Here is a 13,699-nt window from a genome sequence, read left to right as displayed (position 1 = left end):
CACCCCCACCCCCACCGGCCTTGGCAGAGTTCTGTGCTTGTTACTGTCTCTAGCAGGCCACAGTCCTCCCCTGGATGCCCTTCATTCCCAACCCCTGTCCAAGACCTTGATCTTCACTCTGCTCAGTGATCATGAAATTGATGAGGCCTCTTCAGGTTCCTCCTAGTCCTAGTCCTCGAACTCTGATTCTTTGTTCCCCTGTTCCTGTTACGCCATTCCACCATCTCCCTTTGATTTTCTTCTTTCAGTTATGCACTGATGGTCTGATGGCACCTGCCATACAGGATGCAAGTTAAATTGCAATGTTCAAAACCTTTTGAAGCTGTCTTTTCAGAAAGTATTTCTTGCTGGGTTTTGCTTTTATAAAATAGGTCTCTAAAGACCAAAGCATCCATACTGGGTTGACCATGTCACATCATTCCAGCTGTAATACTGCCAAGAAATTAATGTTTATAATTGAACTTCACCTGTGTTGCTCTATTTTTTTAAAACAATGACTCTGAGATGCATGTTTTGTATCATATTGAAAAGTATGTTTTTATTTTTCCCTAAAGTTGTAATATTGTTTGAAATTGTACATATTTTAAATGATGTAGCTTTGACAGGTTTTATCTGTTTGATGTGGTTTTATATTAAAAAGAGAATGCCGCTTTCATGGAGAGTAGCCCTTGAAGATGGGGAAGCTCAGATACCCCCTGTTTGTACAAAGTGGCCTTATGGTTTGTGATTGGGGGTGAGTGTAATGTCTGGAATTCTTTGGAACCTCCACCTCTGTCCTTTGCTGAAAATCCTGTGTACACCCAAGAGCTCAGTCAGTTATCCCTTTATCCTGACTGCAGAGATCAAGGCCTTGAAGAGTAAGATCCTGGGCAATTATTAGATGAGGAGGCTGAGCTAGGGGGCTGTGAAGAGCCTGGGGGAGCCTCCCCAACAGGGTGACAGGAGGGTGAGAGAGAAGTGGGGAGATTGTGAGGAGGTTCCCCCTCACATCTTAACTTTTTACCATTACCCAGGGCCATGTCTACGAGTGTCAACTCCGGGGTAGAAATTAGTCTCCTCCAAAGAAGAGACTGACCTAAAGAAAAAAAGTTCCTAGGCTTCCCTGACCAGAAAGCCAAGAAAATCATTTGTATTGGGTGTGGCCCTTTTGTATTTTATTCCTCAAGCTTAAATAACTGCTCTTTAAATCTTAGCCCTAGTCCTGAGAGCTCTGAGGGAAAGTGAAACCCTTTTCTAATAAAGTCTGAATCTGTGAGAACCAAAGGAGCTGCTTAAGTTTCTCCCAGTTCTCTGTCTCCTGTCAGGCACCACTTACTTCCCTTACTGCTGGCAGATCGGCCCTTGGCTCTCTGCTGAGTCCCCTGTGGAGGCAGCTCTGAGTCCTGACTCCTCTAGTCTGTTGAACAAGCATTCGTTTGTGTTCCACCCAGATTTCAGACACACACACACACACACACACACACACACACACACACGGAGCCACTGAGTCATGCTGGCAGCTACAGAGTGTGACTTTGGAACAGCCCCTGTTCTCCGCCAGCCAGCTCCCCCAGGTCTGGTGGCTGGATGCTGCTCCTGGAACACCTCCACTCTGTGCTGTGCTGGCCCTGACTCCTGGAATCAAACCACTGCAGGGTCGGTGGTGCTCCTAAGCTGCACCTCAGTAGAGGGACACATACCTAGACCCTGCTTCTTCCCGCTAGCCACACATGGACCCAGCAGTTAGCCTCTTTCTGAGTAAGTTGCAATTGAAATAACTTTCTGCCGGTGAGAGCATTGAGTGTTGTTTATTTAGGAATTGTTGAATCCACAGCCTTCCCCACCACCCCCCCCCCCCCGGAGGAGCCAGCTTGCTCACTTCTGTAGCACGGGAGCTGGTTCCCAGTATCACCATTTTCAGTTGACTTCAAACACCTGGCACCTTCAAAAACGAGTCTTTTCTCCAGTTGTGTATCTTTCTTATTCTGCCACCTCTGTCTTCCACAAGCTGGGCCAGGACTTCTTTTGTAACCAGGTCACTTAGGGACAAGTCAAGCTGGGCCTTGCACTGGTTAGTCTGGGTATTCAATGGGGAAGGGGCAGCTGGTGTCTTGACCACCTTGGGTTTTTTTGTTTTGTTTTTTATGGTGCTGAGGATTGAACCCAGGGCCTTGGGCATTCGAGGCAAGCACTCTACCAACTGAGCTATATCCCCAGCCCTTGACCACCTTGGTTTTTAAGACTAAAGTCTGATGGAGGGGATCTTCGTACCTCCCACCTGCCTTCCCAGAGCTTATTTTCACCTTCCTCTTTGGCTTCATGGTGTTGCAGTCACTGTGATGGTGACATTTACTGGAGCATCAGGAGATTCTTGTGCAGGATCTAGACTTAGGATGGTGGGTGATTCGGTGTCTACAAAAGAATAGGTGGGCAGAAGAGAGGCTTTGGGAGTGTCCAGATTGTTGTCAGACAAAGCGTACAGAAACAGCCTTGGTCTCTTTGTACGTGGATAATCTTTGGGATAGAATTGTGCTTACCTGCAGGCACCTCAGTAGTTTCCCTTGCTCCCCTCTGTTGGTGCCTTTGCCCTCTGGGGGTAAAATGAGAGAGGACAGTTAATGATAACTGTACTTCCTCTGCTTTCCTTTCCAACTAGAGGAAATCCTTGACTTCATAATGACTGGGGTCCCCAACTTACATAGGAATAAGCAACTGGCCAAGGCCTGTAGGAAGAAAAAGAGAAGGGACATTATTTGACTGACTTAACATGGATCCCAGGAGATGGCACTCCCTTTCTCAATGAGCTCCATGCAGGGTCTCAAGAACCCAATCTGGAATGGCCCCACATTCCTGAGCTTGGGGACTGGGGCTCAAATGATGACATCTAGCCCTGGGGAGAAGGTTGCAGCTAAGGAAGGGCCTTGATTCTCCTTTGGCCAAGGCTAGACCTGGCCACCCTGTGGAGTCAAGCAAGTAGCCCTTCTCTTCAGATTCCCACTCACAGGGGAAGGTCCGTGGGTGCCGGGCAGCATACTGGAACACCAACAGAGAGACCACAGTTGCCACCACCATTCCTGTGCCTGCTGCACCCAACACTGCTGGATAGGCACTGAAGGGGGGGTCCACTAGGAGGTAAGATCACGGTCACATGATTTAGAGCCATGACTGAACTTGGGCAACAGTGGCTCATCAGATACCGAGGAGGCAGTGCCTGGCCCAACCAGTTTCCCCTCCAGCTGATGTGGGGGACCCCAGGGATCCGGAGATCAGTTTTTTCCCAAAGAAAGAAGTACTCTGGCTGCCTGGTGGCCCTTGATGGTTTGTGTCCCCAGCCAAATTCCCTATTTCTGGCACAGAATGCAGAAGGCCATGTATTTTGGCAGCTTGGAGCTAAAGAGAAATGGGCCATAAACCAAGAAATCCCCAAGATGGGGAGGGAGCAGCAGGAAGCTGAGAGCCCTCCTGTATCCCAGAAGGTGAGACTGAGGCACAGAGTGGGGCCCCTTCTTAAGTAATCACCAGCACCCTGTTCCTCCCCACCCCCTCTTATTTCTTCGGCTTCAAGCTGAATTTGGGTTCAACCCCTAGGCCTGGAGCCTCTTGAGCCTGCAGGAGGATGGGAAAGAGTGGTAGAAATTACCAGAGGGCTCTGAGGAGAGGGTGGAGAAGAGGACAGAGATGGGGTGTAGGAGAATCCAGCAGGAAGGAAGCAGCGGAATGGAAGTGGGATGCTCTGTGAACAAGATGTACCAGGGTCCGGTTTTCTGGGGAAAAGGTGAGTCCCTCCCTGGGGCCAGCCCCAGCACCTGGTGTCTTCACCTCGGAGGGATGTCCAGCAGTGTGATGATTCAGAGCCAGGATGCGGAAGGCATAAAGGACTCCCGGGTCCAAACCTCCCAGCCGCCAGCCCCTGCTCTCTGGGTCAATGTCACTAGCTGCAGTCTCCCAAGCCCCAGATCCTGGGCCAGAGCCACTGGCCCTCCGCTGCACCAGAAAGCTGGTCAGGTTCCCAGGGCCCTCGATGGCCCATTGCAGCTGCACCTCTCTCCGGTGCCGCCCATAGGTGAGGCGTCTGATGGTGACATTGGGAGGAGCTGGATACCCTGGAGATGAGTGAAATTGGGGACCCATGTAGGCACCTGTACATCTACCACTATGATTCCTTGAGCATTCAGATGTGCTCCTGGGAAGAGGAAAAACTAGATGGGAGTTTTAGACCTGAGCAGTTTACCTGGTCTCAGTTTCCTCATCTATAAAATGAGGAGGAGGAGGAAGAGGAGGTTGCAACTGCGTGGAGTTTTGCGTGCCTGCAGTCAAAACTGCCTCAGACCCTTGGTGCCTACACCCATCTAGGGACCTGCTGTGGAGAGTCCACCTGGGCCCAAGTGTGCTCTGGTGTCCAAATTTTGGAGCAGAAAAATCTAGGCAAATCCTTTCTGTAAAGTATTCTATGGCTGATGGTCTCCCACCCCGTTGCCAAACAACACACAGCACCCCCTCACTCACTCAGGACCTCCAGCAGCACACTCTGGCTGCTCTTGCCCAAGGCGTTACGGGCCATGCATTGGTAGGTGCCCCTGTGGTGTACTGGGTCAGCATCTCGGATTTGGAGGCGCAGCTGGGCACCCGCAGGGTGCAGCACAAATCCTGATGTGCCTGGTTCCACCTGCTGTTGCTGGGGACTCAGCCAGAGGAGCTGCGCTGGTGGCGTGCCCTCCTGGAGAGCACACTCCAGCCAGGCCTCTTCCCCCTCCAGCACTGACACCCGGGACTCAGCCACTGCCAGGTGTGGGGCTTCTATGGGGACAGAAAAGGTGAAATTGGAACAAGTGATCAGTCCCAGTTAGTGGGAAGGCTTGAGAGAAAGGGGCTGGCTGGTGGTGAAGACGATGCAGAGCATAGGGGGAAAGACTACGGGGCTGTGAAGCTTGTCCTGGGACAATCTGGCTTGTTGTTCAGACTCAATTGAATGCCAAGTTTCCATCAAAGTCAGCTCCAGGGTGTGCTGGTAAAAACAGTCATCCTTCCTGTTCTTCCCCCACCAGACCCCAGCCTCTCCTCCCACAGGCAGGGGTCCTGCTTACTCATCCCTGCACCTGGCACAGACCTCCTCCCCCCTAGTGGCCTACCACTTCCCCGCTGGCCCCAGGCACAATGCTGGACCATAGCAGATGCTGAGTTTTTATAGACTGACTCTATGAAAAACTCAGACTCTCAGGTGCCAATGAATCTCCTGTGATGGAATTTCCAGTCCTGAGACTAATAGGGAAGGAAATATTTGGAGTGGAGGACCTTCTTAGAGCCCTCTCAGAAAGCATGCTAGTCACCAAGCCTTTGAGACCAAGAGGTAAATCATTTTGTAAGATCTATTATATGTGACAGATCTTCTGGGTTTTTTTTTAACATTTTTGAACGCCAATATTTAATTATTTTGTCTTTAGTTGTTAGTAAATAGATTGGTGGACCAGAGGAAGACAGAAAGAGGAAACAGACATCTGGTCAGGCACCTCCATATGCAAATAGATACTAATGATGAATACAATCTGCATTCCCATGTCATCTAGATCAATCCTGTCAGTACCCTAGTGACCAACCACATGTGACACTGGGTACTTGTAATGCAGTCACTTACTATTGAGATGTGCAGTAATTGTAAATACACTGCATTTTTAAAGACAAGATAAAGGGACTGGGATTGTGGCTCAGTGGTAGAGCACTTGCCTCGCATGTGTGAGGCATTGGGTTCCATCCTCAACGCCACATAAAAATAAATAAAGTAAAGGTATTATGTTCATATACAACTAAAATAAAAATATAAAAAGACAAGATAAAAAAATTAGCTCATCGATATTTTTATTATTATCATATGCCGAAATGGCAATGTCTTGGATATATTGAATTAACCAAAATGTTTCACCTATTTCTTTTACTTATTTTAATGTGGCTAGTAATTTTTCTTAATTACATAAACAGCTCACATTATGTTTATGTTGGACCACACTGACCTAGTAGGAATCAAAACCAAAACAAAACACTTGAGACCCTGGAAAAGTGATGCATCAGTGTCCGTCTTGGCTCACTTTCCATTCTAGCACAGTCACACTCCCTGGACTCCCTCCTCCTGGTTTCAAAGGGCTGCTCCTTCTGCCCCACCCCCAGAAAGCTAGCCCAGCTTACCCAGCTGGAGCCTGCAGTAGGGGTCAGGAGTCCTGAGTGGGTGAGAGCCCTGGCAGGTGAACTCTTTGCCAGCCAGGTCACCCTGGGCCTGTAGGAGGTGGATGGCCAGTGAAGAGCTGGCACTGCCCAGGGGCTGCTGTTGCCCGTCAAGCCATCTCAGCACAGCAGGAGGCTCGCCTCCAGGCCACTCACAGCTCAGCATGATGAACTGGTCTCCTACTGTGGCTGTGGTCCAGCAGATAGGGCTCTTGGGAGGTTCCCCTAGAAAGGAATTAGGGCTCTTGGGAAGAAATACTTGGCAGGCCCACCCTTCCCTCTTCCTTCACTTATTCCTTCACTGACCAATTCCTCCATCATGTGTCCCTCCTTTCTTCATTCATTGATCATTTATGCAGGACTCACCATGTGGCTGGGCAATGGTGGGGGTGGACACTGAGCAAACAGTCACTGTAGAACTGGGTGAGTATAGGTACTAGAGTATAGGTAGAAAGACAGACAAACTCCCTGGGGCTTCAGGAAAGAGAACTCTGTCTTGGCCATGCGTGGGACCTTCCCAGGCTGAGAGGAGGAAGAAGAGCACGTTTGGCAAAGAGAACACTAAGATGCGCATCTAGACCAACAGGCAACAGAGTGTAAGGTCTCTGGGGGCCTGCTGACTGTGGAGGCTGAGAGAGAGTGAGGAGGGGTCACAGAGCTCTAAGCTAGAACCTAGGAGGACAAAGCACAGTGTGGATGTGAAGTGGGAGCTAGAGGATGAGCGCTGACCTCTACCCACCTCTTTGTTTCATGGCATGTCTTGGAGCCTGAGATCTGGAGTCCACCCCAGACCCACATCCTTCTGGTTTTCCCCTGTCACCCTACCTGCACTCTGAAATATCAGAACCCTGCATAACACTTGTGTTCACTCACAGAGTTTGACCCTGCAGAGGGTGGGCAGTGCCAGGGCTGGGTGCTGGCTGGTGCAGGTGAAGACACTGCCATTAGGGAGCCCGACAGCTGCATGACTCCAGGTGACGTTGCTGGGGGCAGTAGGGCCAGTCTTCTGGGGCCCTTCCCATCGCAGCTGGGCAGTTGGAAGACCCCCAGGCCAGGTGCAAAGCAAAGTCACAGCCCCAAGGGTGGGAAGCACAGCACAGGAGGGCTGCCCTGCAGGGGGATCTGGGGAAGTGGGTGAGGAGGGGCTGGAGCAGGCTCCATGGCCAGTGTCCTGCAGCCCTGGTGACTGGGTATCAAAGATAGGGAAGTAGAGAGAAGTGGCCAAGTAGGGAAGGACAGAGACCCTCTAAGGTGCAGGTAAGGAAAATGCTGAGGTCTCAGGTCAAGGGGCTGGGGCGTGGGGTGGGCAGGGTTCAGATCCCATAAGGAATCCCAGAAGCCCCAGTGGGAGGCCCCATCTCTCACCCTCATCTTTGCCCCTGGGCACCATGCCTCACTGTCACTACTCTACCTTTCTCTGTGCCTCAGTTTTGGTCTCAGGTCCATGGGAATAATCATTTGGAAGGGTCCCTCTTCCTGCCCCTTCCCATGATTTCCTTAACATTTCCCTTGACCCCGCAACCCCACTTTGTTCTCCAGATGCATCCTCCCACACCAGACTGCTGCCAATTTCTGTGACACTTTCTGCAGGATGGTTGGGTCAGCCAGAGCACAGGCCTGTATAGGCTCCAACCCTGGGTGTCCCCCGACCCACACACTCACAGTAGATGGTGAGCTGAACAGTGGTCTGGGTGCGGGTGTCCAGGTGGGTATTGTGAGCCAAGCAGGTGTATAGGCCTGTGTGGGTACGGCCAGCACTGGCGATGACATAGGTGGGACCAGTGTGGACCTGAGCATCATCACGGAGCCACACATAGTGACTGGGAGGGTTGGACGCAGCCATGCAGCTCAGGGTCACCTCCTCCTTCTCACTGGCCCAAAAACCCTCCTCAGTGAATCCCAATGGCTCCACAGTGATCACAGGCTTTTCTGGACCATCTGGAGAGCAAGGAAGACCTGTCATATCTCCCCGGTCTTCATCCCTTATGTAATAGTGTGTGGTACACACCAGCTCTGTGTCGGCCCACATGCCTGGCCCTTGGGTGCTCGGAGTCCCTGGAGGCCATAGGCCCAGTGCAGGGTAGATAGGCACCCTGTGCTGTGGGGCCTCAGGAAGCAAGGTGCGATTCTGAAGGCTTTCCTGAAGGACTGCTGGGGGCTGAGGTAGGAAGCACAAATGAGCTTGCTAGGCAGAAAAGGGGCATGGTGACCCACCCTCCCGGTGTGCTGGGAACTGGGTGGTTACTTGGAACTGGGATGGCTGGTCACTCTAGAGTGCAGAGGGAAGAAAATATGGAGGGATGACACAGGGCCTGCCCTTCTCACTTGCTCAGGTGCTCACCTCCCGCTCTCCTGCTTCCCAAGCTTGGTCTCTCTACCTCTAATGTTCTTCCTGACTCCCAGAAGGGACTGAATTTTCTGTCAGATTCCATTATGCTCCCATGTCCTTCTCAAGATCTCTGACTCACCCAACTCCTCCACAGCCCTCAGTTTACAGTTCCCACAAACTGCCACCATTAAGACAGAGTGGGCGCCATTAGTTCTTGTTCCTTAAAATCTCTGGAGCAGCACTGCCCAGTAGATGTGTGTGAACCACAGATGTTGCTTTAAATTTTCTAGTAGCCCAGTCTTAGTGGGGAAAAAAACCAAAAAACCCAAATCCAATCAATTAACAAGAAAAGCACCAATAGGTTTTAACTTTAATAATACATTTCATTTATCCAAATATATCCAGAGTTCTATTTCAATATATAATCAATGTAAAAGTTATTGAAGAGCTATTTTATATTTTTTCTTTCAGAATATGTCTTCGAAATCAAGTGTACACTTGACACGTACATCTCAGTTCATTTGGATTAGCCACATCTGAAGTGATTAGAGACACACACGTGGCTGCCATATTGGATAGAGAGCTCTAGGCCATCCTAGTCTTCATTTCCCCGTGGGGCTTCTGATTTCTAACATGGGACTCTCAGCCTCAGCCTTTGGACCAGCTTAATGCCCTCTCTTCCCATTGTGGCCTCCTCCCTGTTTTTTGAGGTTTCAGTTGATCCCTTGAGGCTTACATGTTACAACCAAAGACCACTCCCCAAATCACAGGTAAAACCATGCATATGAATGAATATATGCACATTTTCCTGGGAAAAGGAGCTCATGACCTTAAAAAGGTTAAACATCCTGGTACTAGAGCTGAATTTGGCACCAACAGGCACAGCACCCTGTGGCTATAGTTTATTAGAGTCTCTTGGAGGGCTGAGGGTACTCCCTCAGTGAAAGGATATAGGGAGCCTGGAGGTATGGCAGCGGGCCAAGTGTGCCTAGATAGGTGAGTGCTGGCCCTCTCAAACTGACTCACAGATGACATCCAGGAAGACTCCATCGCTGCTCAGTCTGTTGACGGCATTGCTGGCGCTGCACACATACCAGCCCAGGTGCGTCCGGTCAACCGGGTCCAACCATAGCAGTGGCTCTGTGACCCCTAACCGTGTTTCTCCAGGGCCTCTGGGTGTCTGATGCCGCCAGGCGAAGGTCACAGGCTCCGTGCCCTCCCGCACTATACATGTGGCTACTGCAGAGGCTCCTTCCACTGGTGATGGGTCACTCAGCTGTACCTGAGGCTTGGAGACAGGCACTGGCCAGAGGGAGAGACTCTGGGTTTGTTATTACAGAGCCAGGCCAGATCTGACTGTGTCCAGTGAGCCCACCCCAGCTGGTCATGGACTTGCCGGCTCACTGAGTCCTGAACATCCCTCCCCCCCAACTCTAGCTTTCTTCAGACTCTGGAGGGGACACCCTTTGGATCTGGGCCCAGCACATGCAAAGAAAACAGCAAGCACATGCAAAGAGATAAAAAGCAGCATGCAGATCAGCCGCAGTTCTGCTGCATCCCTGGCTAGGCACCTCACCCAGCACGGCCAGTGTGAGGTAGGAGTAAGTGGTGTGGAGCTGGGCGCCGGACACGTGCAGGGCCTGGCACAGGAAGTGCCCCCGTGCACCCTCCTGGAGCTCCCCTAGCACCAGGCTGCTGTTCCTCAGACTCACGACCCCCAGCGCAGAGGCCCCGGCCTCCACCTTGGAAGAGGTTCCATCAGTGACAGCCACAGGTAGCGGGACCAGGGAACCCAGGGGGGTGAAGCTCCACAGGACCACCAGTGGGGCAGGCCCAGAGCCACAGTCCAGCTCCACAGAGTTGCCGCGTACTCCTTGGATGGACACAGCCTCCTCCACTGGGGACTGGGGAGTTAGGTGGGGTTGGCCTGGGCAGAGAAGGAACAACAGAGGACGTCTGGGCTGCTCTGGGTTCTACACACACACACACACACACACACACACAAAACCCCCTTTCCCAGAGCTTCTGTTTACTCTCCTGCAGTTACAGGTGGCCCAGCAGGGTTCAGTAAGACAGCACAAGCAGTTCTGGAGCTGGTAGGCAAGAGACAGCTCTTGAGGGATCTTGTGTTTAGATGCACTGAAGGAGAGGTTGACTGAGAATAGAAGGGACTGGGCTGAGGTCTCCACTTCTCATGGGTCATCAGACCATCTAACAAAAGTACAAATTCATGGGCCTCACCCTAGACAATTGAGTCGGAATCCTCCAGCACGGGGAGTGGGCAGGGCCTAGGAATCTGCATGTTTAACAAGTACCCAGGTCAGTCTGATGAACAGCCTGTCAACAGTGACGCTGGGGATGCAGGAGATCCACATGGTCACTGGCAAGTCAGGGTCTAGAAGTCCCTGTGTAAGAATTCCAGAGCTGGACCCCACCTGGTTCCAGTCCCACTGTAGCCAGGGGAAGGAGACAGCAGTCTGTATCAGCCTATCACCAGCCAACAGTGGAGCATGAGGACAACTGAGCCCCTATCCTTGTCTCAGGGAGCTCTTAGTATCTCAGGGGCCTGTTGAGAATAGTTCTCATGGGTGTTCTCTGCTGAGGGCTAGCTCTCAACTCCAGCTTTGGGCCAGCTACCATATTTCCCTTCCCACTAGAATATGGCCTGGGTGGGTCTGCTCTCTATAAACCTTGGCAGGTTTGCCTGGAAGGATAACCAAATGACAGGAGCCATTGACCCTAGCTCCTCCGACTACATGCACTCTTCCTGCCAGGCTCTGGACTGGCACTCTTCAGTGCATGGCCTATTGACCTTTTATTCTAAGAATGCTGTGAGGCAGTTAATAACAGTGACTCTGAGGAACTAAGTCACTTTGCCCAAAAACATACAGTAGGTGGTGGAACTGGGATTGGAGTCCTAACTACCAGTCTTAGATTCTATCCACTTCTATCAGCTTCTCCAGAGAAAGAAGAAGAGAAGACAAGTATGTAGTTGGTGGGAAGACATGGTACACAATTCTGATGTTGCATTGCTTCAGAAGAAAAACACCTAACATGAAACAAGTTGTAAGCTTAGGAGTTATATGGTTAGATCTGGATTAAGAAAGTTTCCAGCTTTTGAGGGGATTGAGATCAGCTTGAAGACCATTACAGTAGCCTATGTGAGAGATGCTGGCAACCCAAGCCAGTTTACAATCTGATGACAACCTCAGGATAGCTCTTTCTTCTTAGGGTCATGCAGGGTGCTATTACCTACGTGGCACATAGTAGTTGCTCAGTGCATTCTAGTTAAATGTCTAACAATTGAATGACGAATGGATCTCATTGAATGGTTATGCAAGTGCAAAAGCAGGAACCCCAAGGAAGAAAAGGGAAGAAATAAGGGTATGTGTGTGGGAAATGAATCACACAGGGGGTCTGAGCACTCACCTGAGTCCCCTAGATGCAGAAGGCAGAGGTGTAACAGCAGTGGGAGGTCGAATGGTCTGTGCTGGACCCTCTCACCCACCATGGCTCCATCTCCCTAATGGCTGCCCATCTGAGGCTCCTACTTAACTCTTGGGCTCCCTGTCCCACAGCACAGCCTTCCCTGGGGGATGGGGTCTGGCTCAGGTTGCTAACCTCAGCTCTTCCTATACCTCTACCCCTGCTCTCCTGTTACTGTCACTGCCCTGATTACTCATGAATAATTTATCAGATGATTCATTCTATCCATAACGCAGAGTTGGGGAGTGTCAGGGCCCAGCTGGGGAAAACCCAAGGGAGAGGACCATGTGCTCCTTGCATTTCCATTTGAATGATATTGTGAAATTAGAGTCACTGAACATGGAGTTGAAAAAGGCCCCCCATCTCATCGAATCTGACCATCTGCCCCATGCAGAGCTCCCAAGCTGGGGAACTAAGGTTCCACACACCTGTAAGTGCACTTAAGCCCCTTCATGGTTGTCCTCACAGTTTGTGGGGAGAAACTGGAGGGGTGGTGAAAGAAGCTGTGGTGTCAAACGCAGCTGAAGACGGGGTCAGATTTTGATGTCCTCTGGTGGGAGGGTTGAGGACAGGGTGAGATTCCTGGACCCTGGTGAGAAGCAGGATCTCATGTCTGGTGTTAGGTTCACAGGGGCTCAGCCAGGACAGGAACTGTCAGAGTTGAGAGCGAGGCATGCTCTTCCTGGGCCTGGAGATGCTCTCTGAAGCACACTGGCCTCTCACTTGCACCAAGACAGCAGCCCTCTGGATGAACACTTCCCCTCTCCCCAGTCCATGGCCAAGGCCATCTATGCCCTCCCCAGGCTCTTGAGTCCCCATTCCCCCCTAACTCGGTTGTAGAGCAGAATGGCAGGTAGTTCCTAAGAATCAGATTCCACATGGGGAGGAAGCCAGGTTGGCCTGACCCTAATGACCAGTTCATCCAGATCACTCATTTTGACCTCCCCGTTCCCCCAACTGGGAATGTCTCCATCTGCTCTGAGACTGTGGTTGACTCTGTCTGACCAGAGGCTTGTGGAACTTCTGAGTACCTCCTTTTCTGACAAGAGCACTCAAAATCTTTATCATTTATATACCATGTTAGAGTTTTGTTTATCCATCTAGTTAATGTTTCACATATCAGGATATGATTTGGCTATAGGCTTGTGGTTTAGTCAGTTTTTTATCACTGTTACCAAAAGACCTGATAAGAAAAAAGTTTATGTGGTGTTTATGGTTTCAGAGGTCTCAGTCCATAGATGACCAATTCCACTGATCTGGAGGTGAGGCAGAACATCATGGTAGAAGGGTGCAGAGGAGGAAAGCAGCTCAGGGTACAGCACCAGGAATCACAGAGCTCCTCCAGCCACACACCCTACCTTCCTATAGTTACCACCCAGCTAATCCACTCACGTATATTAATGTCCTGATTAGGTTTAAGTTCTTAAAACCCAATCATTTCACCTCTGAACTTTGAGTATTGTCTCACACATGAGCTTTTGGGGGACATCTCACATCTAAATCATAATAGCTTCCTTGGGCCCTTGGTCCAGGCCCATGAAAAGGCTGGGTAGATATTCTTACTCTGAGAAGAAATGGCAAATTCTGTGTACCTACCCATATCTTTAAACTAGATAGCAGTGGTGTGACAGGAACAGATGCCCAGGTTTCCTGCTGCTGCCTCCCAAGTGAGGACCTTCTTTACCATTGTGA

At 50.7% G+C, this 13,699-nt stretch overlaps 1 protein-coding gene across 1 annotated transcript; it reads right to left on the bottom strand.

Moving 5' to 3' along the window:
• Positions 1-1,628: 1,628 nt before the first annotated feature.
• Positions 1,629-12,032, bottom strand: Vsig10l2 (V-set and immunoglobulin domain containing 10 like 2). The gene is made up of 12 exons (XM_048796158.1): positions 11,951-12,032; positions 10,098-10,448; positions 9,548-9,823; positions 7,855-8,130; positions 7,066-7,314; positions 6,157-6,417; positions 4,486-4,776; positions 3,786-4,082; positions 2,982-3,104; positions 2,678-2,702; positions 2,517-2,569; positions 1,629-2,391 (listed from the first exon to the last, which is right to left on the bottom strand). Exons 1-12 carry the CDS (start codon positions 12,030-12,032, stop codon positions 2,297-2,299), a joined length of 2,379 nt encoding a protein of 792 aa, XP_048652115.1. The 3' UTR covers positions 1,629-2,296.
• Positions 12,033-13,699: the final 1,667 nt, after the last annotated feature.

Source organism: Marmota marmota, unplaced genomic scaffold (genome assembly GCF_001458135.2).
Source record: "Marmota marmota marmota unplaced genomic scaffold, marMar, whole genome shotgun sequence".
Taxonomy (NCBI): Eukaryota; Metazoa; Chordata; class Mammalia; order Rodentia; family Sciuridae; genus Marmota; species Marmota marmota.
This window is presented reverse-complemented; position numbering and strand designations above follow the sequence as displayed.